This window comes from Beta vulgaris, chromosome 5 (genome assembly GCF_026745355.1).
Source record: "Beta vulgaris subsp. vulgaris cultivar EL10 chromosome 5, EL10.2, whole genome shotgun sequence".
NCBI classification, from domain to species: Eukaryota; Viridiplantae; Streptophyta; class Magnoliopsida; order Caryophyllales; family Amaranthaceae; genus Beta; species Beta vulgaris.
The window spans coordinates 1,645,363-1,671,290 of record NC_079206.1 but is presented as its reverse complement, the minus strand read 5'-3'; the positions used below and the strand labels follow the sequence as shown (position 1 = coordinate 1,671,290).

Below are 25,928 nucleotides of genomic sequence, written 5' to 3'. Positions count from 1 at the left end.
AATAGCTTAGATAGAGAGAAACACGACTAAATGGGGGAAGGGGCATGCTTCCATGTTTGAAAACTTTTTAAAAAATCTTCTTACAAGTTTGCAAAAATTTATAGTCAAGTACTATAACACTCAATTTTGAATTCTAATGCTAAAACTATCAAATAACTTTAAAAAAAAAAATCATATGAGTAACTAGGCTTATCCCGTACGAAGCATAGTTATGTGTTAACATCTTATACAATACAGTTTTATATTTTAAATTTAGTAGAATGACTATATTAGCGTTTACAATATGATAATCACTTCTTATGTTCTTTATTAGTCGACCCACTTTTTTAGGCACACTTGTCGAGACACTAGTTTGAACATCAATATCTATAAATACCAGCAAGAACAAATTACATAAGTTGATATTAATATACATGGAGACCAATCTAACATCTCATATGACTATAATTTTCCTTAAGTATAAATGAGAAGAGATAGTTCAAGTCATATATGCGAATCGTGCCAAGGTCTAAATGAGTCATATAATAACAAACAGAGAAATTATTATACAAGATATGCATGACTTTGTATAGGCTGTTCGGGTTTGCTGAATAAGATGGGCTATCGATTATGCCTCAAAACACTAGATACCGTGACAGGGTCTCCTTCGACGCTATTACAAGAGTAGGATATGTACATAAATTTACATGTGCGTTCTACTCCTCCGACTTCATATTGGACCACCTACTCAACGTCCTCCTCGACCCTTTACTCATTCGACAATTTCATTTACCCCAACACCACCTTCTTTAGCTATATAACCCCCACCACTAGGTCAATAGACGTATCAACGTAGATGGACAATTACTACTTTTAGATGACATTGAAGAGGCTCACAAGTTGTCACCCGTTCCTTATATGTAAAATTCAAGGGAACTAGCTAGGAACACCAATTAGCCTTCAGATTACGAAATCTACTTTTGTAAAATGTCACTAATAAGTATATTTTGTGTTATGTATATATACATGTTGTGTACAATATTTTGTTTGAAATTTACATATTCTTCGTCAATTAAGTGTGGATTGATCATAAGATTGGAAGGATGACTTAATAGTAGCTTGGATGTATGTGATGTTTTTAGATTAATGCAGGTTTTGGAGATTCTAATATCATGGTCAACAATGAATACACAGTTTTGGAAAAAAAATCACAAGAGAAAATTGCTAACTCCAATTAGAGATCTTATTGAAACCCCCGCTAATCGATTTAGCGGTTCCAACAAGATTAAAGTCACAAATTCACTTAACGATTTACTGAAAACAAACCGGTAATCAATAAACGATTTATGTCTGAATTTGAAAAACAACCCAAGCATCTCTATTCTACATAAATAGTATGGAGGAAAATAAATTCGGATATAACACAAAGTAAGAAATATTTTTAGTATTTTAGTATTATTCGAGTATTTTAACAAGTTGAGGAGAATACGCCCTAATAGTAAAACTCGATATCCGCGACCAGTGCTGAGTCGCGGACCCTCGTTAGTCTTTTATCTGCACTCACTCGCACATAACTTCTTTGTCAGCCCTAAAACCCCCCATTAAACCCTCCATAACCAGCAAACATTTCTTCTTTCCCCTTCCCAAATTCTTCCCTTTCTCCATTGTTGTCTGTTCACTCTTACTTTAAGAGAAATGGGTCGTTCCAAAGCACCTTCAAAGAAGCCACAACCTCGTGGTGTGGATTTCAAGGTTGACAATTTTGAGTTGTTCATTATAAAGAAAAGTTGTTCAATTTTATTGGGTTTATGCTTAATTTTGTTTTTTGTTTCCCAGAAATTTAAGAAGAAGTTGGGCAGGAAGCTACCCCCGCCTACTAATACTACCAATACTGAAATTAAAACCAAAGGTAACATATCAAATTACTCTATATTTCGTTTTTGTGATTTTTGTTTACATTCATAAATCATAGCAACCATATGAATTGTCAGTTACCATGTCTATGTTTATATTTTACTTTGATCTTAGAATGAGCAAAATAACAAATAGTTGCATATATTTGAGCTGCTGATGAAGAGATTAAGTATTGAATTTATGTGAGATATATGATTTCAAGCATTATACTGGAATTTGGACATGTTGATTAATGCTGGGAAATTTCCATAAGTATTTGGGGGTATATACATGCAAATATTGAACCTTTTTTATTTTTGTCAAATGTATATTTTTTTTTTTGGAGTGACCAACTAATTGAAAGTAGGTGACTTTCATTCTTTTTTGATGTCATGCTTCTGAATATCTCGCGAAAGTTGAAGTTTTGTTTCTGAAGAAGACACAAATTGCTCGATTATTTAAATTATGCTAAATATTATTGAATACATCAATGTTCTAAATGGGAATATAGAGTTGTTGTACCTTTTTTTCTTCCCCTTATTAGTGCTTGTGTTACTTCCAATGAAACAATGGCTTATTGTTGTTGATGACTGGTTCGTTTGTGATCTGATGTGTGGGCAGCTATAATTCTTCCCCAACAGAGTGTGGCTTTGGATAAGGCGGGGGTACCTGTGAGCAAGAAAGGCCTGACATTGAAGGAGCTGCTCCAGCAAACATCTCATCACAATGTCAAAGTTCGTAGAGGTTTGTGCCTGTTTAATAGCCTTTATTGTAAATAGAGGTCATAAGTACATTGGCGAGCTATAATAAAAGACAATGTCTCATAAATGTTGATTTGATTTTGGCATGGTGGACGAGCAACCGTACGCATAAGTTGAATGAAGATTTATTAGTTCCTTCTGAGTGCATATTATCGATAATTTAAAAAATGCAGTATATACAAATTTATCTAGCTCGGTAACTGCTAAAGTTTAAAGTTTATGCTGATTTAGTCTGGTTTATGCTCTGCCTTTTAGTAGAAATCAGATCACCAGCATTTTTTTTCTTAGTAGTAATTGTTTTCAGTGATTATAGTGCTCTGTGATATGATAATAGCATTTGCTTTTATTTGTTGCAGACGCATTGCTAGGTATTAGGGAGTTATTGCTTAAATTCCCAGCAGAGTTGAAATCCCACAAGAATCCTGTCATTGAGAAATTGCGTGAACGTATTAGTGATGACGATAAAGTAGTTCGTGAAGCACTGTATCAACTATTTAAGTCCATTATCCTTCCAGGATGCAAGGAGGTAACTTTATTTACTTGCTAATGCTATTAGTCTAGCTTGTAGTCCTAGCTGATTAGGTCTTTTAGCAATTAAGCTACTCTTCAGAATGTGATATGACATGATTATATTTTTTCTTATATATTAATCAAAAAAGATGGTCAAACTTTTTATAAGATTGACCACTTGAATAGCATATGAGTAAAACCTAGAAAAACAGAAGTAGTAGATAGTTATATTTCTTAAAGCTAATTGCATCCATATAGTAAAGTTACGTTTAATATTGCATTGATACCATGAAATGATCTACAATCTTAGTTTAATATTAGGAGGTAACTTATTATGTTGCATAAGTATTGTAGAGTAACAAATCTAATACGGAAATTGGATGAGAGGGAGTATATATCATGAGTATACCGAACGTATCCATATTTTGGATGCTTTATCTAGTTTGGCTACTCCCCCCCTTGTGTAAGGTTGGACCTGTGTTTGCTCCAGGGAAGCCCAATAATAGCCCTTCATAATTATGCCTATCCTAGATGAGCATTTGAATCCATGTTGGTGGCGTCATACCACTTGATCTCACCTGCCGGCTGAGTCATGGGAGAATGGAACTTTGAATTTTTTTATATTTGAAAATATGATATCTTTGTGAAATGTATTCTGTCTGTGAAATATGCTTTGAATGAGCTTGATATTTGCATATGCCAATTAGTTTAGGTATTGATGATGGATGTAATGGTGAAAGTCAAGGATCTATTAAGTCTTAACCCTAGTCAAAGTATCTCTTCACGTATGGAGATTATGCATGCTAAATGACTTTGGATTACTGTATCATATTAATAGGACAAAGAGAAAATTATGATAGGGAAAGGTGAGCATCAATAGTTTCTCACCATTGGGCTTGATTAAGTGGTCCTTCTAAGATTTTAAGCCTGGAACCGAACTTCTTACTCCTGGTGTATCTTTACGGTAAAAGGAGACTAATGCTTGTCTTGTGAAGCTTTAGACTTGGCTCAGCATATTGGGGTTAGCAGGAACTAAAAGGACGGCGAACTGACTCCATTCGGCTATCATGTCATACTGTAATCAAATTATTATTACATAATACTAGGTTGGGGGGATGTATTGGAAGTGAAGGGCTAATATTGATACTTTATGTGGGAATTTGGCCCATGGAATCTGCATGAGGTTGTTGAATTTACTTTCATTTTTTTTTTTTCTTATTTCGGCTGGATTATATTTAATTCTTCTGTTTGGCAATTGTATCTGTCTGCTTTTATTCTCATCAGTATGTTGGTTTATATTTCTTTTTAGGACATTCAGGGGGCACCTATATCTCTTATTATGGCCTATATATTTAAGGCAATGACGCATTTAGCAATTGATGTTCGCTTTATGGCCTTCAAATTCTTCGATCTTGTGGTTCAGAATTATCCTCCAGCCTTTTTTACATATGCGGAAAAGGTAGTATCTTATGATTATTTAGTTATTATTTAGTCTGTGGTTTTGCCAATGTCTTGCAAGTTTGTATCCTAACAACTTAAGTCATCGATAATTTTCTTTATCATACTTCATGGGATTATGGGTAGTCTTGTTCTTGTCTGCTATGCGACTTGTCCTATCTTTTCCTTTACGTGGTAATGATGGCGGTGTCGTGTGGGTGGTGGTGGTGTTTGGATGGCTGGATAGTGGAGTTAGTTGTTGTCTTGTTGAGGTTAATGGTTTTAAAATGGGATGCCACCAACCTATAGTCAAGGACTCAAGGACTTTTGGGGTAGTGTTGGAAAATGAGGAACAGGATTATTGGGGTCTAAACAGAGAGCATAAGGCTTTTGGGGTGAATCCATCAATCCATTGATAGGATATAGGTGCTGTAGTCTGGGACTGAGAAAACCCAATATCCTTTATTAGATCTTGTAATCTAACATGCCCTAACTCCTTTGAATTATCAGTAGGCACTTGAGATATGTAGCTAATTGTTCAAGCGCCGCTTGTCGAGATATTGCACTTGGAACAAATAACCCTACAGATTTTTGAGGGTAGAGGTTTTACTTTTGATATTTTGAGACTATTGTTTTAGGCCCTGAGCTACACTGAAGGATTTTTTCGACTTTGTCAATTAACTACTTCATTATAGCGCGAGGACATGAGTTTCGTGTCCTTACTTCTTAGCCTTCCATTTGTATATAGGTGAAACCCTCGTGGAATCTTTCGAATTTATATCATTATTGGTTTTTAAGAAGAAAAAGTCGCTCTTCTTGACTAAAGTGTTGAACAGAAACATAACCAATTAAAACAAGCTCCTAACACATAATCTTCCAGCTTATTTTGTTGGGAGGCTTGGGCTGTGATGGATGTAGTTTGTTTCAAGTGCTCTGTTGGACCCTTGATAGGAATGTTTTCGCACATCATACCTGGTTTGCTGTTAATGACTAGTTTTCATGAACTTTTTATGCTTATTATTATTATTATTGTTATTATTATTATTGTTGTTATTATTATTATTATTATTATTATTATTATTATTATTATTAATAATATTATTATTATTCCTCCGTTCTGAATTATGTGAGAGCTTTTTGAGAAAAGCGTTTCATTTATTTCAGAACGAAGGAAGAATTTTTTTACTTTATCCAGTCCTGTATTTGTGATATTTCATCTGAGTTATAAACAGTACTTATATGAGATAATGCACCTCTGTCTCTCCACCTTCTTCTTCCTTCTCCTCCCCCCCCTTCTGTTTCCTCTTCTCCTATCTTCTCGTCCTGGTTTGATGTTTGATCTTTTTCCTTTCTTTTTTGTGCTCTCCTGATTGACTGCAGGCTTTAGACAATTATACAGATATACTACAGAAGAACCAATTCCATTTGGAGGACAAAAGCAAGCTCAAGTTTGCTCTTTCTTCCCTTGTGCGTTGCTTGTCACTGTTGCCATCACACAAAAGAGAAGTTCTTTCTTCTGCACAGGTTCCATCCTTTTTATATTAATATCTAGCGAATTCCAACTTTGATATATGATTTAGCTTTTTTCTTGCCAAATTCGGTTATCTTTCTTAATTGATCCTGGAATTTACTTTCACATGTTAAACAATGTCCAATTTCTTTGATTTGCAAACTGGGATCAACAACGGACTGATGGCCCTTGATATCATGTTTGTTTATAGTTAGAGAAGCAGATGAAAATCATGATAAAGTAAAAGTCATTCTTATTACCCGGAGTTATTGACTTTGTAAAACAGTTGATCTTATCAAATTGAGAAGAATTTTTTTTGGTGAAATTAGAACTAATGACATTCACGTCGAGCTCTCTATGTAAATTAATCTGCTGATGTTGCTCTTCAGTGGTTTGCAGAAATCATTAAGATCCAGATCTTGTTGTATGTATTGTATCATTGTTTCGCTTTCAGTTCCACTGAGGTCTTAGGAAAGCTTTTGTTTACATAGAGAAGCAAAACGGCTTGCTATTGAATTTTTCTTGGTGCTAACTGTTAAACCATTCACTTTATACCCTTTGGTAATGATGTCTTAAGCACATGTCAAATCCAGGGGGCTTGGTTACCAGTAAGCTGGAGCCCAGAACCAGGAATACAGTACTCATTTTTAATGTGCCAAATGCCAATGTACTTCATCTGTGTTGTTGTGGAATACAAAAGCGCCGAAAAGTAAGGAGGACAGAAGGTAATGAGCCATGAAAAACTTAGCAAGTTGAATGTGTCGTACATCCGGGTTATTTGGAACCCTGACATGGACTTCTAGTACAAGTTTATAAGGAGCTTGTTTTAGACTATTTTGGAACCCTCAAATTAGTGAGAATGACATCCTCGATGGTGGTAGGATAACTTAAGAACTTCAACTTTGTGATGTACACATCACTAGGAAAGAGAGCTCACAAAACCCCATCCTAAAGTATGAAGTGCATGGGGTCCCTGTTCAAGCCAAACGTGCTGTAACATGGAGTAACTTTCTCTCTAGTCTAAGCAAAAAGATGATATAAAGGATAAAATAGCTAAGGATCCTGTTTTTAAAGACAAGCAGAAATGTGCGTAAGATAAGAGTCGTTACTGAAGTTATATCCTCCCATGACATGGTAACATAAGCTCTATTATCAACATTTTTTCTCTAAAATGGAGAGAGGATCGATGTACTTTTTGAATTTCCACCTAAAATAAACCTTAACACTGGAACTGGGGGATGCCATTTCTCAGTGGTGAATCCTTATGTGTCTAATATTTTACAAAAGAGAGTGGTCACTTCTCTCTTCGGTCCTGGATTCGATTTACCTTACAGTGTTTCTACAGCTACCTGCAAATCAATACCAGTGATAGGTTGCAAGTGTCATTTGGAACGCAGTGGCCCTTGAGAGGTAACTTTCTTTGGATAGTTGTCTTGATTAAAATCATTTCCAGCGATAGGTTGCAAACCCTAATGCCAAATAGTCTGAAGGTTGGAAAAGTCACTCCTTTTGTTTTTCCCAGTTGGATCCTTGGCAGTTATGCTGGCTGTTTATGGCGCAAAGACGAAATTGGATTTGCGCAGCCCCCATTTGTCAGTATTTACCTGTAAATTATGTGGCATTGGCTGTTTAAATGTGTAGAGAGTCGTAGAGACCAGCAATGTAGACGCGATTCATCGAAGGTCTTGTATACCACCCCTACAAAACTTTCCAACAAAGCTAGCTCACATCCACATTTAATCATAGTTTTGTGTTTGTAGTATATCTATTTGTTAGCTCATTGACATAAGCCTTCTGTAGGTGAATACCAAGTGCTTCTTTAATATAAAAATATGGGAAGTAGAAGAATGGAGGTATGTTTGGTTGGCAAAAACATAGGCAATTGCACTTCCTATACATCGGAGGAAGTGACTACCGAGGCCTTCCTAGTTCCTAGGTAAGTGAAAATTTCCATGTTCGACGAGACCTACATTTTCACTTCCTAGGAAATGCTACTACATGAGGAAATATATTCATAGGAAATATGACTCCCTATGCTCAACTAAACCACCACAAAGACACAGCTTCATGGCCCTTGTTTTAGGGAGTTGTTTGACTATTATATCACATTATATGTAGTTCATTAGCACTTGAGTTTGCAAGGATTCAATCTTTTGTTCATGATTCAGTGTAATCCACTGTATCATCCCTTTCAATCTTTGCTGTGATGCATTTGAATCTAATTTCTGTCATGAAAATTCCTTGCCTCAGCTCATGTGTGCCCTTGAGGCACCCTTTCAAAGTCACGACCTGTCGACTAATCTGTTCATCACATGGTATGATCTCAAAGAGGCGTTGGCCGTTGATTACTTGCATAGTGCTGCTATTGTGTTCAGATAATTCTATGAGTTTAGGACATGATAGTTCTTGTCCCTAGCGCCAAAGGAGATGCTTCTTGTAGCTAAATCTTTCTTTCTTTCTCACAAGAAAATACATTAGTTGCATGCAATGAAGAATCATATACTTTCTCTGCTTCAGTACGATAGACTTTGCTGATGTTTTACCCATATAAGGAATTCGGAGAGTGGCCTATGGGAGTAGTGCATTAGTGACTTAAGTCCATAGATAGAGAGAGAAAGAATAACTTTGTCAGTCACTTGAAACATTCTGTCAAGGAATATGACAATCGTGCTGCAATGGAGGGAATATGCATTTTGGTTACGTCTCTGGAGCTTATATCCTGTATTTGGGATGAAATACACGTCGTATGTTGCTGTATAATTGCATCTCTTTGATTTTCACTTAGTTTTTTTTTTGAACATGAGATCTAATTTCTCTCCCATATATATGTATAGATGATTAGTTTGCAATTGTCTATTCTGATACAGACTAGCTCTGAGAAAGAAGTACTCCATGCTTTTGAGAGAGATGTGCCTAAAGATTCTACTGGTATGTGACAAATCTCAAACTACACTTTGTATTGTGCTCTTTTATTTTAATGCTATTGAAAATTGAATTTATTATTGCCCTACCATCCAAGATAATTAGATGCATGCTGAATATTACTCACTACAACTGCATGCTGAATTCGAATTAGTGTTGCGCATATGATTTGTTATCTTGGAGACCCAGCAGTGAGCAAGTGCATCCAAATGCTATGTTACTCGGACTCGGGTATTTATGTCAGACTCTGTACTTAAGTGTGTGACTCGGTTATTTCGCGGAAACTTTTTCATGATTTTTGGGCTTTATATGAAGTGTCCAAGTGTCCTTCCTATGTCTAAGAATCTGAAATCGGTGCTTGAGGTGAAATAAGAGACTGAGTAACATACTCCAAATGCAATGAAATAATAGAAATTGAAAGATTTTACATGGTAGCAAGTGAAGCATATGAACGATTATTATCATTTACCTGGTAATAATGTGGATGAGTCCTATAAATTATGCATTCAGAAAGCTTCTCGTACTTTTTGTTGCTAGTATAGACCCCCTCACACACTTATTGTCTAGTGATTTGTCTTCTCCGGTACAAAGGACAGGTGTTTGGATTCAGTGTTTGATGACCATTTATGTGGGCTGAGACGTGAAATTTTTGCCTGGGAGTCTAAGCACCTGTCGTTAAGCATATAAACGGGATTCTTCATGCATCAAAGCTTGTTCTGCGGATGATATGACTCTTGAGATTCCATCCAAAATAATTCTACATCTCTAACATTATACTATGAAGTTCCTAGTGAAGCTTTTAATTTATCTTTTCCCTTTATCTGGGCTTAGATAGCCATATGCAGTTTCAATTGGCATATTCCTACTAGGCATTTAGCTAAGATATCAGTGTAGCTAGTTCTAAAAAGACTCTTTAGCTGGAAGTTCAGTTACAGTTTTCTGGTCAGATGAGGGCTATCTGCTGTTTTAATACAAAAAACTCAATTGAATAATTGCCATTTTTATGGAATCTCTACTGTGTAGTTTCAGGTCATTTTCATCAGCACTCTTACTAGCTTCCACCAAAACGCACATGTTTATCACCTGTATCTTCTGACAGGTGCAGCGTTATAATTGTGGTGTACTTATCCTGTACAAGTTGGCATCACTCTGAGTCTTTGCCATATCTCCTTAAAATGTCCTATTTTATAGTGCCAAATTACCAAATAGGTATTAGAAAAGTAGGAAATCTTGCCACATTAGAATAAAAAACATTCCAGCAACGTTTTAGCATGTTAAAAGAGCAACAACAACAAATACAAATAAATACTGGCTGGAGTCAGTTCTTGTACTTTACTTTCCTCTTACCATGATTTTGAAATACACACTCTTGATTATTGCCAAACAATGTTTTTAACTGCATGAAGTTCATCAAAAATTAGATTTTGTGATTTCAGGAAGTGTATATTATAATACTTTTACAAATTTACAATATCATAAAAGAAATAAAATTGAGAAAGTGCAAAATAGGAATTGCCATACACATTAACTGCAGTCAACATTAAGGTGTATCTGGCATTATCACTCTCTTTGCACTTGAAATTGTTGCGGTAAATTTTCTTACATATGCCGATGTGGTAAGTAACTCCTTTTTTTTTTTTTTTATCAATCTGGTAGTTCCAATTGTGAACTGTGCTGGAATTTTCCTTGGCAAGAATCATTCCTTGCGTAATCACCTCAGAAAATGTTACCCTATTTCTCGTTTCAGTTACCTGCTCATAAGTTGCGACCCAATTGTTGGAGCCTCCTTTGTTCAATATACACTTTAATGTCCTCAGTTCAAGTCTCTTTCCATAATAAGGTTGTCTTGGTGGTAACTGGCTCAAATCTTGAAGACAAATTATCCATAAAATTCTGTATGATATTGCATATGGTGTTGCCCACTTGCCCATATCATTTTTTGCTTTGTGGGTGAATCTTATTTAATAGTTTCTCTTACAAAGGTTTACCATTTTCCCCAATGTTCCATTAGTTTTTCAGCACTTCGTTTTTCTCTAGTAAGATAAAGCATGCTATTTAGATTGCCCTCCTAACTCCAAGTTCCCTGAATAGCGTTTTTAGTATTGATTTAGAATTTAGAGTTTTATTTGTGATTCTCTTTTGTGAAACCCTTATGAAAAACCAATAATCCTTTTTCTGTAAGTTATTTCGTTATTCTTGAATCTCTTCTTCTCCTTTCTTTGCTTCAGCGAGTCGAGTTTTTCAGGTTACCCTTATTTTAGGGTATAAATTATAAGCAGGGAAGTGTGGGTATTCTTCCAGGCTTTTTATGCAATTATGTTACCCTGTGTCCTTACGCCTAAAAGAGGTGGATGTGGCTTGATATCTTACAAAGATTTTTAGTCACAGCTTACTTCCGGCCCATCATTTTATCTACAAGACCAAAAGCATGACTAAATAGAAGTTTAACTGATGAGCATTTGTGTCTCACTGCAATGGAAATATTTTCAAATACCTTGTCAAAATTTATGTGTCTGTAATATAAAATGTGGTTAATAGATATTGTGTTTATCATGTGTGCGCTTCTTTTAGGACATTTTCTGATCGTTGGTAAACTGAAGGACCTTGTGCCAGTTCTGGTCAATTGCTATTATGGCTTAATGTCGGTGGCCCACTCTCAACCACTGCTTGATTCACATTCTTTTGACTGTATGCTATCTATACTTCAGAGCATAGATCTAGTTGTTCAGTACAATGTCTATGGCATCAGCAAATATCAACTGGATCTACATACTTCGATGTCTGCATTTGCAAGCTCAAAGATTGGTGTACAAGATGAGAAGTTCCCTTCTTTGATGTTGGATAGATTGTTTGCTGCTTTCCCCATGCAACCAATACGTTCTCTTCCTGAAGAGGTATTCACTTGTTTCTGAGTAAATTTCACTTTTGTGATTCTGTTATATGAATTTCCTAGAATATTTTCCCTTATGATGTATGCCTGATACCACAAAGTTTTTTTTTTTTCAAATAGGCTGGTCGCGATGTTTGGTTAGTTATAGTATTTCATGATTTAGAATCTCTTTTCTGAAATCAAGGGGAGAAAAGCGAGAAGGAAACTTAGGCTCATGAATTCCTTTCAAGAATGGCTCGCTCTCTGTAGTGTGAAAAACTGGCTGCACTGTTTTGCTAGTTTGTTTTTGGACTAGATTGGTTGAAGTATTGAATACTTTTGCTGTTTTTCTGATTTGTTATTTTCCTAATTCTTATTTTTAGAATTTTTATATGCTACTGCTGCTTTTCTTCAAGCTTCTGTGCTTGGTGAATCAATTTAGCAAGTATCACTTTCTGTGCATTTGAGCTAATTACAAGTTTGGAGCTATGCAATTTGGATCTTCAATCCTGACAGTGAGGCTCTTACCAGTTACCATAGAAAGTCTTGATGCATATGTAGCACTGTTGATAGCGTATATGACCTTAAAAAAGCATCTGAGATCTGACTTTATAATAATAAAAGGTAAAGCTTGTGAAAAAATATTGGTAATGTGTAGACAATTTTATCATTTATACAGGCCCTTGGAGACTTTGATGTGTTAAACTATTGTCACTTGGCGTTGGAAACTTCTGGTTACTGTCCGTAAAGTTCTTCAAGATCTGCGTAGATGCACCAGAAAAGTTTATAGTCATGCAGGCATAGTTCTTCACTAGGCTCTGTTATGTTCAATTTATTTTTACTTGTTCTCTGAAAAGCTTTGGAAAGTTCAGGAGAATTAAGAGAAGTTCAGAAAAATTAGGAAGAAGTTCAGAGTAGTTCAGAAAAATAAAGAACAGTTCAGAAACATATAAGTTGAATAGAGCAAACCCTTAATCTTTTTGCAAACATTTTGGATATATGGATGAATTGGATCAGTTTTTGAAATTGTCTTTCCTTCTTTTCTTTAACAATGACTGAATCCTGTTTACGGCCCTAGCCAATATTTCTATTTTTGGGTAATATAATTAGAATTAGGAAAATCTCTTCGATTAGGCCCAATGCAAAGCATCTTGGAAAACTAAGAAGTGCAGGATAGTTCAGAAAAATAAAGAGAAGTTCAGAAAAATAAGTTGAATAGAGCAAACCCTTAATCCTTTTGCTTAACTTTTGGAAATATGGATGAAGATGGATCAGTTTGAAATCAGCTTTCCTGCTTTTCAACAATTACTGAATCCTATTTAGGGGCCCTAGCCAATATTTCTATTTTGGGTAATATAGTTAGAAATTAGGAAATTATTTTTTATTAGGCCCGATACAAAGCATCATCCTAAAGGGCCTTGAGAAAAAGCTGTTTTTTGAAGGACCGAGGAAAAATAATTAATTCTTTAGTGAGAGCTCTTGATGCTGAAAATTGGATAGCCATAATAGTGGTATATTTGCTGCAATAGTCAGAAATGTGAAACAAAAACCTTTGTAATGCACTGACACGACTATGCCTTTGCTTATGCTTGAGAATGTCCTCTCCAAGTGCTTTTGCTCGTCCACAAATACAAGAATGAAATCTAGCTTCTTTACACTTAAGTGATGAATTTGACCAACCTCATTATTTACGACATAACCTAGTGGAGCTGACGAATGTTAAGAGCGGTGCTTTGTATGTATAATCTTTTTTTGAGCTTTGTTTTTCCTACTTGCATTGCATGATATTGTTGCTTGCATCCCAATTTGTGTTTGTCCCTCACAAATTCTCACATGAAGAATGTTTTCAATGCAATTGGAACTGTATTTCTCTTGTCCTCTCCCCTGACAAGTGTTAAGGAATTAAAAACTATGTCTTATATGTATAACATCTCTAGTGGGTCTGCTTTGCTGCTAGCATTGCATAGTGTTCCTTGCTTTTCCCTTCTCTCTCTCTGCAGACATTCCTGCTTGTGGATTTCCCTGTTAAATTCCTTGAAGTTGGTGTCCCTTGGAATTTGAACTGCTATTGTTGCTAGCTTGATGTTGCTAGCAGTAGGAGTGATACGTAGTATTGGTGTTTGTATGACCGACCTTTTTCTTTTTGGTTGACAGGATGATCACTATGATCGCAGATATTTCGTATTAAATGCTGTGATATCCCGAATATTTTTCACCTTCAACCAGTACATCTGTCCACTTCCTGTTTTGTGTGATAGATTCTTGAGCTTTTTCAAAGATTGGCTCTCCAAGGTTCGTTTCTCTTGGTACATATCCTTTGAACTCAAGATATATATTATATCTGGGAATGGCTAACCTGTTAAATATCTGTTTACATGTCAGCATATCAATTGATTTTTCCTAATGTGGAACTGGACTACTGGAGACTAGCTTTTCATGTTATACTGAGATAGTGTATAAGGCATCAAGATGCTAGTTATATATGCTTCATGTTTTACAGGATTTGATGTTGCTAAGGTTTTGACAATTATTAGAAAGGGAAGAAAAGATTATAAAAAAAGCGTACTAGATTCTAGCTCATCCCAGAATTGGTACTTTGTGGATTTTTCATGCTACAATACTTGCTTCCTCTATCTCTTGCTCCCCCTTTTGTTTTGATTTTCCTAAGACTTTGTCTTTAGTTGTGTACTTGTGTTTGAATAAATTCAGAGACAAAATTTATCAGTAGTGTGTAACAAACAGGAACTCTGTTTGTCTATACTGTATTTTATTAGAAACAGCTAATAGCCCATCTTCTGCACTCAAAAAATCACTGCAGCTGAGTGCCCTAATCAAGAGACCGGCGGTTTTCTGTTGCATTTTTTGGGCATTTACTATCAGTTCATTACCACTGCTGCAAGTTCACTGATGGGCTTGCAGAACTTTTCTTTTTAATATGATGGGCCCTTCATCCTTGAAAAGTTTATGCATTTTATTTGCTCTTTTGTATCTATGATTTACTCCAATAATTATCTATTTGCAGCTATATAGAAGTAATGTCTCTGATAATGCATTCTATGACAAGCATTTTCCTTCACTGGTTCCTTTTATTCCAAATCTGGTATCAACAGTAGATCAAGAGCACCACCTTCTAAAGGTCTGTCCCACTCACACATATTTTCTTTGTTGCTTTTCATTCTGAAAATTGTGGCAATGACGTTGTAGAGCTTGGCAAGATTTTCTTGCTTATGTGGAGCTGATCTGTTGAGTTTAACTTGAATCCATGTATTTTATTACCTTATGCATTATAATACAGGTTGGAATCCTCATTAGAATTGCTGAGAAATGACTCTTATGTCATTTGTACTTCCAGGTTGGAATTCAATCACTTTGATTGATATATAATACAATAAAACCAGCAGAGGGTTATTGGTTCATGGGGAGTGATGTCTGCTCCATGGTGACAAGGGAGAAGGGATATAATTTTAATACTTCACAAAGCCAGTAGAAAACTGTCTATGCTTTAAAATGAAGCAAATTACTTATATGTATGGAGTAAAAGAATCTTGAGGATTCAACAATTCTGAGTCTTGATGTCAATAGATCATCTGTTTTAAACAGTGAATCCTTATTAAGGTGGATCTTTTCCTTTTCTTTTTGGCCCTGATAAGAAATTTTCCACATACGGGAGAGCAGTTGGGTTCTGTAGAAAAAGATGTCATCAGAAGAGAGTGAACAAAAAGTGTATGCTGTATTGCATCTTTGTAAAGGGGGACTCCTCAGCCTATATACATGTGTCCAAGGAGAAGACAAAGTGCCACTTAAGGCTGAACCTGGAAGACTAATAAGAAATAATCGGTGATGAGTAATCTGCTTCCTGTATTTTGGAATACCAATGGACGTGATAAATAGGTGATGGATTAAGGACCTGTTTCCTTGGTATGGGTGGGGGGATAGGAGAGACCAGATATTATCCTGCGCCAAATTTGAAAGAGGTCAACTCTGGTGCAGATTGAGATAGGCTAAGAGTTGTTTGTATTATGAACATATTATTCCTAACAACATTTCCTTGTTGAAGATGATTATTGCACTACTAGTTTTGGTACTTCTTTATGAGACTCGGGATTTTATGAAGACATAGAAAGCCAATTTGATCTGAGGCTTTTGTTAATGACTATGATCTGATATGAGCAAAAAAGCTGATGCATAGTGGCACTGATCATAAGCGGTATGTGGTTGAGCAGAATTGATGCGGAGATGGATGAGTGTTTCAAAAACTCGTGTGTGTCTTATCTTTGCATATTGCCTCGCTCAATTAAGGAGATGTGATTCAATTGGATGTTGTCTGAAGGTTTACTACCCTTTCTGCCTTTCTCTTTAAGGTTTAATATATTTTAAACTAGAGGCATTTTGCTGTTTCACGGCCTCTTCTAGTATTTCTTCGTTCTTTTGATGACAAGCCTTCCGTCATCAAACTAAATGGATCAGTAATATGATTATCTAGAGCTGATCATCACTGGTGAAGTTTCTGGAGTAAGAAGTTGGTAAAGAAATCCGATCTAGAGGGGATTCATGTTCTTTTCCTGCTAGCTTCAAGTTGGATGAATGAGTGCAGGGGGAGCTAAACTTTTGTTGACCGAATTTGAGAGTAACATGTAAAGTAAAAGAGAGCAAGTTCTGCTTCTCATATTAGTTTATTGTTCATGTAATGGCAATGAGAGTCATCTGTCAGCTAATGTTCTGTTTTGTGTCCTTTTGAACTTTGCACTTGGTGAATCGCTTATTCCATTTGATACTTCAAAGTGAACAATTCATGATAGTCTCAGTGTTCTATATTGTTGAACTCTCTGATAAGATGAACTTTGTTTTCATTATTTTCTCCTTGACAGGGTTTTTGTGCAATTGTGGCTTTTAGGAACACCATTGGATATATACTATATTCTAAATGATCTTTGCGTCACATTGAATCTTACCTAAGATTATGATATTCTGGTCACTTATGAATGGACATAATTCACATAAAATGCAGGCTTTCACCACAGCATTTGGAAATTGCAGTCCAGACTCATCAATGAAAATGGCTTGCCTGGAAGCAATTGAAGAAATGCTAGTTCTTGTACGCTCTTAAATTCCTACTAATGGTGTATCCTATTTTCTATTTTTATATAACTTGATTAGAAGGAAAGGTGCAAGAGGGGTTTATCATTCTGGTGCCTTGAAGATAATATAAATTATTTGCCTAACCTCCAGAAACTGGTATATCTGATACAATTCTAACGGTTGGTGAGAGAGAGAGAGAGGGGGGGGGGGGAGGGGGAGAGCGAGGAGGGGAGGGGAGGGGGGAGAGAGAGAGACACATGTTAATGGGTAAATAGGCCATATTGATGGTTCAGTGTGAAAATGGGTGGAAGGGTAGATTCTTTTTCTTTGGTCCTCTATGATTGTATGAGGTAGTATAAGTTGGTAATCCTTATAGTTTTATCAGCTTTGAGGTGTCAGGATGATAATTATTGTTTCTGTTTCTAAGGCCGTCTTCATTATTTGCAGAAACAAGATATCCTATTTTCAAATGCAGGAGACAAAGAAATACTGGACTGTCAGAGGACTTGGATTAATGAGATTGGGTTACTACTGAATTTACTTGGCACTAAACATCCATCAAGCTCCCGTGTACGAACACAACCTTTTTTTAAAATATAAACTGGAGGCTTTTCATAGTTCTTTTCATATGGACATCATTTTCTTGTGTGTTTTTTATCATGTGTTTTTTTATTCTTTTTTGTTGACACTGTATCAATTCAACAGGCAGTGTTGCGTCTTCTGCTCCGCTTAGGACAAATTGGATTATCAAACAGTGATCTTGCTGTGGAATATAACAAACTACAGGATGAGTTGCGAAATTATTTTTGCATTATCACAGAGAATGGTGAACTTATATCTCTTTCTTCTCTTTTTCTATGTCCTTAGTTGTCGCATTTGCACCATTAAGGAGGACCATATGGTCCTTGGAACAAAAAGGAGGATTACTAAGGGAAGATTGTACTTCCTCCATTCCTTAATAAGTACAACGTTAAGTAAATCGACACTATTCATAAACTAACTTTGACTCGATTTTCTTGCTATTATATAAAGAAAACATAGTCAATTGAGATCTTGTTAGATCTGTCTCAAGCTATACTTTCTAACTATCAATTTTTTTATAATTTTTGCTTTTGCGTTTTTAAAAGATATCAATGATCAAAGAAAGGCATTGGGTTACGTGAAATAGTGAATGTAACACTTATTTAGGAATGGAGGAAGTATATTATGGTTCAGCATGTAATTCATAGATTGTATTGAACTTGATTCATTCATTATATGCTTAATTATGCTGCTGTAAACGCTTGCCTTTGCAAACTATTACAACCTAAAAGATTCTTTGAATACCCTAATTAAAACGCTTGTTAATAAAACAACATAACTGGAAGCTAGAGGGTCAATTCTCAAGTTAAATATCCATTTACTAAAACTGCTCACGGCACATGTCATTTCAGTCCCTGCTCATCGAGTCTGACTATTTTGGTAAGGCTAAGGCTATGTTTAGTTCACCTGAAATTTTCTGATTTTTCTGATCTGATCTGAACTGAACTGATCTGATTTGATTACAAAATCTTATCTTTTAGATTTTTCTCAATATATAAGAAAAAATATAGTCATGTGGGGTCTTGTTTGATTTGTCTCAATGAGTACTTTATTAATATTCAATTATTATAATTTTTACTAATATGTAATGAAAGATATTTAATAGTAATAATGATTTTTAAATCTGATCTGATTTGATTAGATCTGAAATAAGCAAAAATAAGGTGAACTGAACATAGCCTAAGTTGCACTGCTGTAGTGACATTTTACCGCCGATAAATGCACTGACGCTGTGGCTTTTGCATTGTTGAGACCCTGTTTTGTTTTGAGTGGTTCTGCTGCAAAGCTGATAACCTGAGTACTTGTTCTTTTGGTATCCGTCTTCTATTTTCTTTTCTCCATGTCTTCTGGATCATTTTGAAATCTCACCTGCCCCCGCCCTGAGAAGAAAAAAAACTTATTATGGTTATTATTGTGTTGCAGGTCATATATGCTATGGCCCTTTTATGGAACTTCCAAAAGATTCTCAAGAGATTTCTATTGGTTGTCTCTACTACTTCTCTTCTCTGAAAGCACACTTACTTACCTCACTGGCCTTATGCTGCTTATGTAAGCAATCCTTGTCTTTTAGGTATGACTATCATTTAAAAAGCAAGATAATTGTTGCCAAATATTAGGACACCTAAAATGATAGACTTGATAATAACCTGTGATGTCTTAACATAGGAGTTATTCATGTCATTTAAATACAGTGGAACATGTCAAAAGAGGCCTTTGGTCCTCTACGCTACAGTTCCAAGAGGAGCAGGATCTAGCTTCATTCATGTTTTTTAGTGTTTGGAACTTTCTTATATCTCAAGTTCTAGAGATGACTTGCCTAAAACGGAAGCAACTTCTTCTTTATTTTAAGCAAGTTGATTGAGCTGAATCTTTGATATTTGTTACTTACTGATGTCAGCTGATTCCTTGGAGTCCTCTGTCTTATTTCGGATCATGGAAGTACTGCATTCCTCTTACAGAGCTGGTCACATCCATGTTGCAGACTATATCAGTTTCTTGGTCACTTTAGTTTCACAATATGGCATTAATCCCGGTAAGTAATACTGTTGCCATTTCCTGGCAGGTCTCTTTTGATCCTTTTCTAAATTCTGAAGCAGTTGCATCCTATGTTACTCAGACACGTATTAAGTGTCTACTCGGATACGGGTGTCCAAGTATCCGACTCGGCTATTTTGTAGAAAAAGTCAAGTTTTTAGTTCAAAATGAAGTATCCAAGTAAAGTGTGCTGAGTTGTATCTCTTGGTTGCATCTCTTGGTTTGTCATTAAGGACACTATGTGCTGAGTTGCATCTCTGGGGAAGTGTAAAATATCATGAGTTTTGGGGACTGTAAAATATCATGAGTTAGTTACATAAAGTCCTCCATGCTGGGAGGGGTCGGAGGTCATCTAATAACCCATTCATTGGGCCTCAGCCATTTATTTGAAGAAATGAACAAAAATGAGAATGGCCAAGGGATTGCTTTGCAGGAGGAGATTAGGTGTTACTTTTGAGCCTGGGATGCAAGGTGCACCTAGTGAAGAGTGCAAGAGTCTCATTTATGAGAGCCATAAGAAAAACTTATGTTTTGGACTCGAAGAAAACTTCTCTGTCCATTTACTACAAGAATTTGTGTAATTTATGGTGTTGGAATGTTGAAATTGGCCAATGCATAGGCAATGCCTCGTTTTCACAGCTTCATGAATGGTTTTACCATGCTTTTGTTTCTCCTACCGTGTGGCCAATATTTTGAAATTTTTTGGTCTTTTAAAAAAATAATCTGTGTAGATGAAATATGAGATCCTTTTCTCATTAGTGACTCATGGGCTATGTAAATCATAGAAAACAAATATTGGGGTTGCGGTCACGGTAATGACGTAAAATAAGTGGGCATCTTGCGGGTTTTACGACGTGCTTCGCTGTGTATTAGTTACAAATTGAAATGTTCCATTTACCATTGTAATTCAAGAGGTCTAAAAAATATTTGGTAGATGATACCTCTCTGCCCCTTAAAAATATTCCATATCTCCATCTTAGTTTGTCCCAATTAGATTTTTCATATCCTTTTTTGGATTGGTACACACTAACTACCCATCACATCTACTTTTTCCCCCCTCTGTAAAATATTTCTAGCTTTCAGTCAACCTATGTTTTCTCTTCTCTCAATATACTATTACCCACTCTATCTCCTATCATATCTAACATCTTTTCTCTTCCCAATATAATTTTACCATGCTAACTATGTTCCAATATATCAAAATAAAAGAAAAACGATGTTTTTATAAGATATGGCTGGGGAGTACCATTTAGAACCTTATCATGTTTGTGCATATAACAAAGGATATAAGAAGGAATATTAAATCTGTGATGTTTGCCTCTTCTACGGTAGGAAAGTTTTGAATAATTGTAAAATTTGAAGTCGTTTTTTAATCATGATGTTGGTGGTCTAGAAAGGGATTTGTTAATATGATTCGATCTATGATCTTCTTGTCGAATTTGAAGGATGTCTTGTCTTTTGCAGTCTTTTGCTTTCTTTCATGATCATCTTTTTCATCTAAAAGTTATAATTATTTGTTCTTTCTTCCCTGTTTATTGCAGAGGGAACATGTAGGACAATGGAGAAAGAGGCTAACCTACTGATTTTTAGATCTGTCACTGGACGTGTCTGCTCTTTCCTATGTCAGATGGGAGATCCTTCTCTACTTTTTCAGATATTTGAGGATCTGATCCTTGATCTTGTAGTGAGTTGGCTGAATTTTCCCACCTCATATATAGCTTTCATTATTGATTTCTTGTTTCCCAGCCTTCTCTTCCGAACCCACCCTTGGGTGGACTATGTTAATACCATCCGTTTCTACTGTTGATTGGTCCACACCACTCGGTTTATCTTGCAGGGGATTTCTGACTACAGTTTATTTTCTTTTTCTAGTCACAAAAATTACCTACATATAATACTTGTGCATTGATGGGAATGCTTATGGTTGTGGATTCCAAACCAACAAGACTTTCAGAGAAAAGCCTTATTAAGCTTGGCGATGTTATTTTGGGCTACATGATTGATGTTACACTTGTAAGTGTTTATTTTGTTTCCCACTTGGTCCTTGTCTAATCTTGACCTCTATCTCAATCAGCATGCATGCATGCACACTTGTTTGCAGGTTTCTTGTTAGTTGTTTGTAGTTCGTCATGGTAATGAGTACTTGTGTTTGTTATTTTTTGCAGATTTGGATATCAAAACTGTATGAAATGCTTTAGTTATCACATTTTTTGAGGCATATTTCCTTTTCTTCAATGACCATGCTTGAAATCTATCGAGTTGAAGCCTTTCTTTTTGGAGGTTCTTGGACTGTTCATTGCATTCTGGAATCTTTAGTTATTTTGCACTTATATATCTTCTATCTAAATATTGAGCTGCCAGCCTCCATCTTTATTTAGGTTTATCTCCATGGTTTTTTTTTCTGAATAGTGATTGGATTTTATTATTGTTTATCATTATCTTGTTTTAAATATAAACAATTTTGCAAGTCTTGAGTGCTATTTGGCCCATGGGTTTAGACTTTTTTTTGTCTTATTTGAAAATAGATCTTCAAGTGTTAGATTATACTTCCTCCTTTTTTTTTTAGTTACTTATCTGCTTTTTGCACACATATTCAGGAGAGGAGAGGGAAATACAAATCAAGTGGGTAAAGTATAGGAAACCAAAGAACCCGCCTCTCAAAACTCAAAAGTGTCATTTTCCCTTCAAAAAGTGGCTAAAAAAGGATATGATCAACTAATAATAAATTTCCCAAAAAGGAAAATGAGTCAACTAAAAAAAACAAAGGTAGTATTGGCTAGCTCTATTACTCGGACTCTTTGTTTTACTTCAAGTACGTGTGTTGGATCCTCACAATACTCCGACTTGGTTATCTTTAATTATTGGGTAACGAGAATGATCCTATCGGACCAGCACATCTCCAAGGCAACTATTCTAGCTTAGTAGGTTAAACCCTGTGGGAGTAGGATGGAACTGATATGGGAATCCCCACTTCACAAAGTTCCTAGTGGCCTAGTGAGGTTTGATCCCAGACCTCAAGGTCATAAGGAACATCAATTACCATTAAGCCAAGTACTACCTGGTAATCCGACATGGTTATAGAGCATGAATACTTTTCATGACATAGGTGAGTCTGATACTTGGATATGTAGATTGTCTTAGACACGTACATGAGTCTGAGTAACATGTGGGAAATTTTGCACTTATCTTTGGTCTGATCATGACTTTTCTTGATTTTGTACTATTGAGATTCTCTGTTTTGTTTGGATGGTTTTTGATAAATGAGCATTATATGAGTGATCACTGGAGTTCATGGTCTTGATGCAGTTGTTTCCAGAACATGAGGAGAGGCAAATGGCATCCAACAGCTTGTACACATGGCGTGATTATCTCCTTCCTTGCTTTTTTCTGTTGGATAGAAGCCCTGTATTTCCTAAACTTCTGCTAGATAAAATGGGGTCTTTGATTGGTGAAGCTTGTGAACTACCTTTCTTGAGAGATACTCAGCTTACACAAGATCATCCAAGGAAAATCAAGTCTATTGTTTCCATCTTTGTAATGATGTCCATGGATACCAAAATGCGAAGAGTTCTTTCTTCCTGCAAAAAGGACATTGACAACATTTTTGGGAGCATACTCTTAGTGCAGGTTTGTACATTGGTTTTAACTGGCATACTTTGAAATCCTTTTACTTTCAGAAAATGGGTTGCTTTGCTCTAAATAAGGTAATGATGAGCCGCATCGAGCTCAAGTTCAAGCCTGCATGACCCGACTTGTGATTGAGCTCAAAATTGAGTTCGACTCCAGCTGAGTTTTGACCAAGTCATTTGTTTGCAACTAAATTACGAATAGAAACTGTTTTTTTTTGGGAAATTTATGAATTAGACTTCATAACGTGTTCAATAACCCTCTTCAATACAGATGATTAATTTTTTTTTACCACTATCCTCATGATGTTAAGTCGAGTTTTTTTAACCATGTGGGGAAGCTCAACTCAACTTCTTAAAGACTCAAAACACATTATCTTGAGTTTGCATTTTTGTTTTATTTTGCTGTGATTGAGACGTAGGAGTTAAATATTCATAGACAATGAAAATCACTCTGGCATAAAAGTTGTTGAAATCATGAACGCAATATCACTTGTGTCTAAATTTGAGGCAACTTTATAACAAACACTAAACAGATAGGCTTAAGCTTTCATTAGAGCTCGTCTAAGGTTTCTATAACCTTGCTAATATCAATTTCTACTCTTCCACCACATGTTGATTGGAATTTTTCTGTTGGTTTAAAACAGTCCTCAGTGATGGGCAGCATGAACATGGAACAGCAGCACAAAGTACAAGGTGCTGTGGAGAGGTTGAAGAATCTGATTAACGAGGTATCCAGCACGACATCCTGAGAAAAGACAATTCGAGTCAAATAATACAACTTCCATATTATTCTATCCTGTTGCGAGGTATCATGCGGTAAAAACTCTCATCTGGGCTTCATTTTTTTCCTCTTTAGACTTGTTGCTATTTTGTTATTCCATGTATTGGTAATATATCAGTGTATCATCTCTCCCCCCCCCCCCAGCTAACCCACACACGCCCATTCATACCGGGTATGTTAAGGCAGACAAATGAGAGAACTTTTGCTGGATACTGGAAATGTTCTTGTACCATCGCGTTCAAGCAAAATTCAGAACTGCCTAGTGACAACAATGATATATTAGTAGCAATTCAGTACTCCCTCCGTCCCATAATATAGTGCTTGTTTCTTTTTTACACGGTCTCCAAGACGTAAATTTGACATTTAATATCTTCAATTCCGTATTAATAAAAAATATAAAAAGTTGATATTATGAAACTAAACATTGAAACGAATCTAACAAGATCCCGCATGAATACGCTTTTAATATATACAAATGAGAATATTCGGTCAAAGATTTTTAAGTTTAACCCACCAAAAATGAAGTAGGCACTATATTATGGGACGGAGGGAGTACTTCATATATTAGAAAGACTGAATTTAGGCGTGTAGGATAAATTTACACTTTATTTTGCTCCTATGGAGAGACATTAGTTTCAGCACTGATCGATTTATGGAGGGTGAAATATATTACTCATCCAACCCCTTTGATAGTTTAGCGCCTAGGGGCTAGGACTCGCTTAAGTTTCATCGCCGATCAATTTAATAAATGCATATAGTTGCAAAGCTGTTTGAGAGTATTGTATTGCTTATTTCTTGTTGTTCTTCCTACTCATGTTTCACAGGGATTCTTTAACCTTGAAAATTACGGCTATATCACGAAAATTACCAGTACTTGGTGGTATATCTCCATAATCTTTACCGGAGCCGTCATGCATATGGTTCAAATAAGATCGTAGTGTTTAAGCTATCGACTATGATCTGTAGCGGAAGCTATACTGGGGCGCTAATATCATTGCCATCGTCGGCTCAATTTTGACACAATTTTGTTAGGTATATGCAAAGCTTGTCTCTATGTTTTACACTTAGGTTTGTGCTCACTGTAAAGTTAAATGTCTTCTTATACGGAATTATTCACTTTTCAGATGTTTAGACATTGCTGATCATATTTACTTGGGTTCCCTTTCTGTAAACTTTACATTATTATGATTGAGCCCTTACAAAATGTCACAGTAAATACAAAGTTGGTTTCTGGCTTTGGTTATTCCTTTAAATGAACATTATAGAGAAATTAGTTACTAACTTTCTGACACCTTGTTTAGTAATTGACTACTAGCTTGCGCAAATTCCTGTGAAATCTGTATTATATTGTATATCCGAGACTATTTTTTTGCTCATTATTGATTTGGAAAGTTTCGAATGAACAATGAGTATTAAAATAACCTTGGATATGCAGTACGTCTGGGTGTACATTGGTGGTTATGAAATTCTTATTACATTTCTATATCCCATTCCCATTTCACGGTTTCTTTTTTTTTGTTGAAAAATGTATATTGCTCCTATTTGTTTCTTATAAACTTCTAATTGTGGCATTCTCACCTTCTCATACACTAGATTATACTCCTTTAATCTCGTAATACTCTCAACACTTTTCTTTCTCATTTGTTCTAAATTGTTTTCAACACTTTCATTATAGGAGTAGTCCTACTTTTATTATATTGTTAGTTTTCTAACACCATTCCCACAAGTAATAAAAGCACATTCTAATTATTATATTATTTTTATATGCATTTAAAGTACTTTTGTCACATCTACATTTTGGTAAAATAATATAGGATTCTCGCACAAGTATTTTTTTTTAAAATAAAGTTTCTCTTGCTTCCAATAGAAAATACCCTATTTACTTTTGTTACATCTATTTTTTGATAAAATAACATTTGATAACGACATAACAACTTATCTC

The 25,928-nt window shown here is 35.6% G+C and overlaps 1 protein-coding gene across 4 annotated transcripts; it reads left to right on the top strand.

The window, feature by feature from the left end:
• Positions 1-1,525: 1,525 nt before the first annotated feature.
• LOC104892105 (hypothetical protein) lies at positions 1,526-25,229 on the top strand. Of its 4 annotated transcripts, none has more exons than XM_010677937.4 (20): positions 1,526-1,731; positions 1,816-1,888; positions 2,494-2,616; positions 2,990-3,159; positions 4,453-4,602; positions 5,961-6,104; positions 8,958-9,018; positions 11,584-11,906; positions 14,036-14,173; positions 14,904-15,017; positions 16,890-16,976; positions 17,408-17,530; positions 17,666-17,786; positions 18,965-19,090; positions 19,440-19,574; positions 21,118-21,260; positions 21,449-21,589; positions 22,883-23,203; positions 23,850-24,011; positions 24,811-25,229. In XM_010677937.4, exons 1-19 carry the CDS (start codon positions 1,675-1,677, stop codon positions 23,952-23,954), a joined length of 2,655 nt encoding a protein of 884 aa, XP_010676239.1. In that variant the 5' UTR covers positions 1,526-1,674; the 3' UTR covers positions 23,955-24,011; positions 24,811-25,229. The 4 variants fall into 4 exon arrangements, with proteins under 4 accessions (XP_010676239.1, XP_048501198.1, XP_010676238.1 ...); XM_010677936.4 differs by having other exon boundaries at positions 1,527-1,731; positions 23,850-24,021; XM_048645241.2 differs by lacking the exon at positions 18,965-19,090 and having other exon boundaries at positions 23,850-24,021.
• Positions 25,230-25,928: the final 699 nt, after the last annotated feature.

Bases quoted from the DNA above. Each gene is read 5' to 3' on its own strand.
- LOC104892105 (XM_010677937.4), top strand. From the start codon at position 1,675: ATGGGTCGTTCCAAAGCACCTTCAAAGAAGCCACAACCTCGTGGTGTG. The intron at 2,617-2,989 runs GTTTGTGCCTGT...TATTTGTTGCAG, and splicing joins CAATGTCAAAGTTCGTAGAG to ACGCATTGCTAGGTATTAGG. The intron at 9,019-11,583 runs GTATGTGACAAA...CGCTTCTTTTAG, and splicing joins TGTGCCTAAAGATTCTACTG to GACATTTTCTGATCGTTGGT.